Here is an 8,940-nt window from a genome sequence, read left to right as displayed (position 1 = left end):
AATACTCTAATAACTTATAAGAAATGAAAGTCAAGAGATACATAACTGATACTATAACATTAGATGTGATTCAATGGAAAGCAAGTGCATAGAGACTTGACTTAAAAGGATTTTCTAGCTAACATTTATCAAGTGCTGACTGTAAGCCAGGCAATGGACTATAAAACTTTACATGCCTCACCTCCTTTAACCCTCACAGCATTACAAGGAGTTTATTACAATTAGGTGAGACAAGCTAGTAAATGCCTGGGAATCAGAATTCAAATCCTGGTGGTCTTTAGTACCATGCTGTACTATCTACTCCTGCCATCTGAAAACCTTCGTGATATACCACAATTTCACGATATGTTTTGAATGGAATTACATTTTAATAGCTTAAAGTTATTAAATGATTTATATGTTCAGGCTCAAATGCTGTTACTAATTGATATAAGCCTTGTAGCATGACAGGCCCAGCAGTAAAGAGTGATCAGCAGATGGGGGGCCCTACTGGCCTATCAGCCGAGAGAAGGACAATCTAGAATTGGCCACTCCTGAACTCTATCGAGCCTGGAGAGTTAACTGCTGACATTTAAACACCATTAACTGAAGTTCTACATACAAAATGAGTCTTCAGAGATAAAATAAAATACATGTTATGATTCATTGTTTTATCTCCTCTATTAGATATTTAAAAAGATTTGTAAACCTTTTTCACAACAAAATTCCAGGTTCTAAGATTTAATAGCCAGTTTCCCAAAACTATACTATCTAATTAATGGAACATTTTTTTTAAATGTCATCACCTACACATATATTAATTCTAGAGCAATATTCAGTGTAATGAAACCTCCATGATTTACCTCTGATTCCCAAAATTAAGGATTCAGAACAAGAACACACTCCACACGTTAAATCTTTACCTGTAAGACATTGTCTCCATCCGCATCCAAGGGAGCCTGAACTAATTTAATGTTGAACACGCTATGGGAACGGCTGGACTCACGATTCAAATGTGTGTTAGCAATTCGTCGCTTTTTCTGGCCTACAGTGACAGAGAAATCATTGATCAAATCTCTGAGTCATTTCAGTGTACGTACTTTCTACCAAACCAAAAAGTATTGTCAAATTAGAGTAGCAGCTTTCAGGATTATATTTATCACTGTATATATCTGTAATTCTAGCTCTGCTTCTAACCTCTCCAGAAAACTTCAAAAGCCTCCTCAGTAGATTTCACTTCTACTTCTGTACATCCTGCAACATACATGTTATGGTTCTTATCTTCGCGAAGCAACTTAGATTGTGGAGGTCTATGGGAAAGAAAAAACATTAGTTTTCTATATTATGAGATACTGATATTGCAACTTAAGGACTAAAATGTCAGGCAACATGACATCCATTCTTATAACGGGAATAAGCCTAAGCAAGACTCCAGAAGCATATTACACTTGGATAAGAATAAGGATATATAGTAAAAAGATTAGTTACATAACAGGATAACAGGAATCTATTTTGTTTTAAAAGCTTTGCTCTAATTTGTTCTAACAAAGCACATGAAACAACACTTACTAAACAATTAGAGATCAAAGTAGTAGTATAGCACCATCACATGCACAGGTTAAGCATCAAAATCTAGCATTTTCTTAATTTTAAAAGATCAACAGATAGAGCTGGTTCTGACTTCAGTGTCAACAAAAAACAAATTCAGAAGGAGTTTGGTATATACCAGGAGTGGCAATCCTTTCAAAGTGGCTGGTCAAGTTTTAGTCTAAGGTAGGATGAGGATGGGAAAGGTGCTGCCTGTTTGGCCTCAGTCTTGTGAATGGTGGGGGTAGAAACATTTACCAGCCACCATTATTCAGCAAATGGCAGATTTCTCAGGGACCAAGGAGGGGCTTAGAAGTAGCAGCCGGCCCAGTACCAATGAAAAACCACCTACATGCAAACATGCCACAGATGCCAACCACTAGTATAACTGCACCCTTCTCCTTAAGAAAAGAGCACCATCACATACACAAAATCTGTGTTCCTCATGGGCGCGCTGCAACTATTCCACCTACCAAAGGAATAAGGTAGAAGTTACTGTTTCTATAGCAGCCATCTCACAGCAACACGTTCAGTCCAGAGTATCTGACAGTCACGATGAGTCGTATCTTAAAAATCCTCTGCTTCTAATATTTCTTCATTGTATTAAAAACTAAACCTTAAACCAGCTCAAAAAAGCAGGTTAATCACCACCCTAACAAATAAAATCTGAATTCACTGCCAAGTAAGCACCCTGTGAGTTCATTCAAGGAGTTACCCGAAAGGTTACAAGGCATAGTCACATTTGTCAGTCTTCACTTACATAACAAAACCAAGAGAGGCTTCTTAGAAAACAATCTCATTTGGAACAAATCAAACAGAAACTTGGCACATGTGCAGACATGAAAGTGATTGGTAGCAGTGAATGACATCACAAAAGTTTAGGAAAATGGGTACATACAACTGATACTTTGAAACAAATGGGAAAGTAATTAGTCTATAAATTGTTTAATATAAATAAAAGTGGGGGGGGCTTCCCTGGTGGCGCAGTGGTTGAGAGTCCGCCTGCCGATGCAGGGGACACAGGTTCTTGCCCCGGTCTGGGAAGATCCCACATGCCGCGGAGCGGCTGGGCCCGCGAGCCAAGGCCGCTGAGCCTGCGTGTCTGGAGCCTGTGCTCCGCAACGGGAGAGGCCACAACACTGAGAGGCCCACGTACAGCAAAAAAAATAATAATAATAAATAAATAAAAGTGGGTATACAGACACCTGTTCTCAGTCTAATGGTTTTCCAAATCTAGCTGTTCCTCCACTAATATTCACTGAGTCATATACACAAAAGTTAAGTAATACAACACAGGTCTTCATATTATTTGTCTTGAGAGGCCCTGACAAAGACAGCATTGAAGATGAGCATTTAGCTTAAGAACAAAACCATCAAGGAACAAGATACCAGAGTCAGCTCTGGCACAAATGTAGTTTGTGAGGCCAGATTGTAATTGCTCTTCAGTCTCAGCAGGGCAAGACCCAAGGAAATCTAAGTAATAGTCTTTTAACTCTGGTGGAATGACAATACAGATGTCACTTCTTATTGGTCAGTGATGGAAGGTCTGTGACTATTAGTTGTGCAGACAACAGCTTTAGGCTCCATTCTGTGGGGATCACCAGAACACAGATTAGAGGCTACAAACTCCCAACATTAAGTGTCAGGTTCTTAAAGGTAGCCCCAGGGCACATCAACAGGGACACTTCTTTATACAATTAAGGTCCTTGTCAAAATACAGCCCAGGGCCCACATATATACAGTAGAATATTACTCAACCATAAAAAGAAACGAAGTTGAGTTATTTGTAGTGAGGTGAATGGACATAGAGTCTGTCATACAAAGTGAAGTCAGAAAGAGAAAAACAAATACTGTATGCTAACACATATATATGGAATCTAAAAAAAAAAAAAAATGGTTCTGAAGAACCTAGGGGCAGGACAGGAATAAAGACGCAGACGTAGAGAATGGACTTGAGGACATGGGGAGGGGGAAGGGTAAGATGGGATGAAGTAAGAGAGTTGCACTGACATATATACAATACCAAATGTAAAATAGCTAGTGGGAAGCAGCTGCATAGCACCGGAAGATCAGCTGGGTGCTTTGTGACCACCTAGCGGGGTGGAATAGGGAGGGTGGGAGGGAGACGCAAGAGGGAGGGGATATGGGGACATATGTATACATATAGCTGATTCACTTCATTATACAGCAGAAACTAACACAACAGTGTAAAACAATTATACTCCAATAAAGATGTTAAAAAAAAAAAATACAGCCCAGGGCCAAGAGTTTTTCAAAAGTAAAGTCTAAGGTGAATATTCTCCTTAGATGCCTTAACCCAGTGGTTTTCCTAATACAGCTACATATCTAGTTAATATACAGAACTATTCACCAAGCACCAACTGCATGACATACGAGTTATATTTCATTTTGAAAACAAAAGTAAGCTTTATCCCCATTTATAGCTGAGGAAACTAAACCTCACTGATGTGAAGTGACTTCACCAAGGTTAAGCAGCTAAGGGACTCTCTCCACTACTTACTTAGGCTTTATGGGATCAAACGGCACCTCTTCCAATAGGTCATATATGTAATTATTATATATTTCAATATAAGAGACAAATACACCGTAGACACTATCTTCATCAACCTCTTCTGCTTTGCAAAATTCTTGTACATTTATCATATCTGCAAACTCTGGATCTACTTGTCGTCTGAAAAAAGAAAGAAAAAGCCCCAAAGTCTCATCTTACACACTGTGAGTAAATAAATGACCTCCATTACAAGCAGGAATGCACAGAGCAACTTCATTCATACTCATGGTTGGACCAACAGTTCTCCCATATCTCCCCAGATACACAACACAGGCTTTTACACCCTTTCTCACGAAGAGTGGCACCTTCCCTAAACAGTGATTCAAGGGCAGTGTGCTCAGAACCAAACAGAACATCTGGGCAAATAAACTTACTTAAGAACATCCCTCAACTTTGACCTCACTGAAGTCAATGGTCAGACCAACTTCTCCACTTCTGTTCACCATTCCCTATGCCTGAGGAAAGCACTTGACAGGGTTCCCATGAGGCCAGTGTTACAAATTTAATTACTTACTTGCTAGAGGGGGTCTTTGGATTGGGCGTGGCTTCTCTTTTCTGCCGTTCTAATAAAGCATCAACTTCACACTGTATATCCATACTATTCCTATCATTAGATTTAAAAACCTTAAAGGGGGGCAAAAATCAGACCATAATTTTTAGACTTTGACTTAAATAGTAAGAAATATACTTAAGAAATAAAAAACAATATTTAAACATATTTAAAGTTTCAAAAGGTATCCAATGCCTTAGTTCTCCCTTAATACTACTGTATTCACAGGTATTTTGGCAGCTATGCCCTCTAGTGAGTCACAACACAAAAAAAATTAAACTTACGTATCGTTTAGCTTGAAACGACCCTATACTGTTAAAGAGCATGTCCAAACAGCGAGGAAGCAGTCCTCCTTCCCCTGGAGAACCAGTCATAGTGTGAGTTTTTCCACTTCCCGTCACACCATATGTAAAAAGGAGACCTACAATGTAACAAGTCACAGTTATATATTAATTGGCTATATCTTAAAAGTCCTCCACGTATAATATTTTTTGTATTAGAAAACACTTAAAATTAACTGCTCAACACCTCAATATATAAGGCAAATGCTAACAGCCATGAAAGGAGAAATCAACAGTAACACAATAGGGAGACTTTAACGCCCACTTACATCAATGGACAGATCATCCAGACAGAAAATCAATAACGAAACACGGGCCATAAATGACACATTAAGCCAGATGGACTTAATTGATATTTATAAAACATTCCATCCAAAAGCAGAATACACATTCTTCTCAGGTGCACATGGAACATTCTCCAGGACTGACAACATGCTGGACGACAAAACAAGCCTCAGTAAATTTAAGAAAACTGAAATCATATCAAACATCTTTTCTGACCACAACGCTAAGAGATTTGAAATCACAAGAAGAAAAACTGTCAAAAAAACCCAAATAAGTGGAAGCTAAACAATATGTTACTAAACAACCAATGGATCACTGAAGAAATAAAAAAATACCTAGAGACAAATGACAACAAAAACATGACAATCAAAAACCTATGTGATGCAGGAAAAGCAGTTCTAGCAGGGAAGTTTATAGCAATTAAAATCTTACCTCAGGAAACAAGAAAAATCTCAAACAACTTAACCTTACACCTAAAGCAACTAAAGAAAAAAGAATAAACAAAACCCAAAGTGAGTAGAAGGAAAGAAATCATAAAGATCGGAGCAGAAATAAATGAAATAGAGATGAAGAAAACAACAGAAAAGAGCAATGAAACTAAAAGCTGGTTCTTTGAAAAGGTAAACAAGACTGATAAATCTTTAGCCAGACACATCAAGAAAAAAAAGGGAGGGCTCAAATCAAGAAAATCAGAAGTGAAAACAGAGAAGTTACAACAGACACCACAGAAATACAAGGGATCATAAGAGACTACTACAAGCAAGTGTATGCCAATAAAATGGATAACCTAGAAGAAACGGACAAATTCTTAGAAAGGTACAAGCTCCCAAGACTCAACCAGGAAGAAATAGAAAATATGAAAGGACCGATCATAAGTACTGAAACTGAAACTGTGATTAAAACCTCCCAGCAGGGCTTCCCTGGTGGCGCAGTGGTTGAGAAGTCCACCTGCCGATGCAGGGGACACGGGTTCATGCCCCAGTCCGGGAAGATCCCACATGCCGCAGAGCGGCTGGGCCCGTGAGCCCTGGCCGCTGAGCCTGCGTGTCCGGAGCCTGTGCTCCGCAACGGGAGAGGCCGCAACAGTGAGAGGCCCACATACCGCAAAAAAAAAACCTCCCAGCCAACAAAAGTCCAGGACCAGATGGCTTCACAGGCAAATTCTATCACACATTTAGAGAAGAGTTAACACCTATCCTGAAACTATTCCAAAAAATTGCAGAGGAAGGAACACTCCCAAATTCATTCTACAAGGCCACTATCACCCTGATACCAAAACTTGACAAGGGTAACACAGAAAAAATTACAGGCCAGTATCTTTGATAAATATAGACACAAAAATTCTCAACAAAATACTAGCGAACCGAGGGCTTCCCTGGTGGCGCAGTGGTTGAGAGTCTGCCTGTCGATGCAGGGGACACGGGTTCGTTCCCCGGTTGGGAGGATCCCACATGCCGCGGAGCGGCTGGGCCCGTGAGCCATGGCCGCTGAGCCTGCGCGTCCGGAGCCTGTGCTCCTCAACGGGAGAGGTCTCAGCAGTGAGAGGCCCACGTACCACAAAAAAAAAAAAAAAAAAAAAATACTAGCAAACCGAATCCAACAACACATAAAAAAGGTCACACACCATGACCACGCTGGATTCATCCCAGGGTTCCAAGATTGAGCCAACATACATAAATCACTAAATGAGATACACCACGTCAACAGAAGGAAAAAAACCTCGTGATCATCAATAGATGCAGAAAAAGCATTTGACAAAATTCAACATTCACTCATGATAAAAACCTTTATGAAACTGGTTAGAGAGGAAACATATCTCAACATAAAAGCTATTTATGACAAACCCACAACCAATATAATATTCAATGGTGAAAAGCTGAAAGACTTCCCGCTAAAATATGGAAAAAGACAAGGATGCCCACTCTCACCACCAAAACAAAAGTAAACAAATGGGACCTAATTATACTGTAAAGCTTTTGCATAGAAAAGGAAACCATAATCAAAATGAAAAGACAACCCACAGAATGGCAGAAAATATTTGCAAATGATGCGACCGACAAGGGATTAATTTCCAAAATATACAAACAGCTCATGCAGCATCACACACACACAAAAAAAAAACAATCAAAAAATGGGCAGAAGACCTAAACAGACATTTCTCCAAAGAAGACATACAGATGGCCAAGAGGCACATGAAAAGATGATCAACATTGCTTAGTATTAGAGAAATGCAAATCAAAACTACAATGAGATATCGCTTCACACAAGTCAGAATTGCCATGATCAAAAAGTCTACAAATAACAAATGCTGGAGAGGGTGTGGAGAAAAGGGAACGCTCCTACCCTGTTGGTGGGAATGTAAATTGGTACAGCCACTATGGAGAACAGTATGGAGGTTCCTTAAAAAACTAAAAATAGAGCTACCATAGAATGCAGCAATCCCAGGCCTGGACATATATCCAGAGAATACCATGGTTCAAAAGGATACATGCACCCCAATGTTCATTGCAGCGCTGTTTATAATAGCCAAGACATGGAAACAACCTAAATGTCCATCGACAGGTAAATGGATAAAGAAGATGTGATACATATATAAAATGGAATATTACTCAGCCATTAAAAAGAATGAAATAATGCCATTTGCAGTAACATGGATGGACCTGGAGATTATCATACTAAGTGAAATAAGTCAGACAGAAAAAGACAAGTATCATATATTGCTTATATGCAGAATGTAAAAACTTAAAAAATGATACAAATGAACTTATTTACAAAACAGACTCACAAACTAAAACAAACTTATGGTTACCAAAGGGGAGGGATAAATTGGGAGTTTGGGATTGACATATAAACACTACTATATTTAAAATAGATAATCAACAAGGACCTACTGTATAGCACAGGGAAATCTACTCAATATTCTGTAATAACCTATATGGGAAAAGAATCTGAAAAAGAATGGATATATATATAACTGAGTCACTTAGCTGTATACCTGAAACTAACACAACACTGTAAATCAACTATACTCCAATGCAAAATAAAAATTAAATTTGAAAAAATAAGCAAATTAAAAAAATTAAAATAACTGCTCAAAAAAGCAGGTTTAACACTACTCTGGCAAATTAAATGGGTTCAAGGCTGAACATAAACCAAGTATCTAAGCATGAAAAAAGTTTTATCAGAGAGGGAGAAAAAGAAAAATTCAACAAAACTCCAAGAATCATACCATTTTTGCCGTGAATGAGGTCATCTACCAAGGGATTAGCCACAACATCAAAGAGCTCCTTTTGGGTGGTATGAGTGCCAAATACTTGTTTAAATGAATACTGAGTCTGTGGAGAAGAAAAAAAATAAAAAGCACATAAACGGAATTCCACTATAGCTAGGCTAGAAATATATCTGTTTAAACATATTCAGATGTTTCCTTATGAACAATTAGATCTAGACATGAAAAAAAAATACCAATAGTCTTTAAACTTGGAATCTTTAAAAAAATTCATGACATACTTAAATTATACCAATTATAAAACTGGTAAATATTTAGTTATAACTACTGAAGAGACTGCAGAAAAGTCTTGTCTACTAATGCCTCATAGACTAAGGCTGATTTTGTTTTAATTAAG

General features: G+C 38.4%; 1 protein-coding gene across 1 annotated transcript in view; it reads right to left on the bottom strand.

The window, feature by feature from the left end:
• KIF23 (kinesin family member 23) overlaps positions 1 to 8,940 on the bottom strand; it is a gene marked incomplete at its 5' end in the record, with an annotated part of 32,262 nt that overhangs the window by 13,354 nt on the left and 9,968 nt on the right. Inside the window, 7 exons of the mRNA XM_082649413.1 lie at positions 903 to 1,024; positions 1,177 to 1,289; positions 1,994 to 2,035; positions 4,088 to 4,258; positions 4,653 to 4,762; positions 4,973 to 5,109; positions 8,544 to 8,649. Of these exons, the coding sequence (XP_082505539.1) occupies positions 903 to 1,024; positions 1,177 to 1,289; positions 1,994 to 2,035; positions 4,088 to 4,258; positions 4,653 to 4,762; positions 4,973 to 5,109; positions 8,544 to 8,649 (801 nt within the window). The remainder of the gene's footprint in view (positions 1 to 902; positions 1,025 to 1,176; positions 1,290 to 1,993; positions 2,036 to 4,087; positions 4,259 to 4,652; positions 4,763 to 4,972; positions 5,110 to 8,543; positions 8,650 to 8,940) is intronic.

Source organism: Grampus griseus (genome assembly GCF_964374135.1).
Source record: "Grampus griseus genome assembly, chromosome: 2".
NCBI lineage: Eukaryota > Metazoa > Chordata > Mammalia > Artiodactyla > Delphinidae > Grampus > Grampus griseus.
Note: the sequence above shows the minus strand (reverse complement) of the source record. Positions and strands in the feature narration are given on the sequence as shown.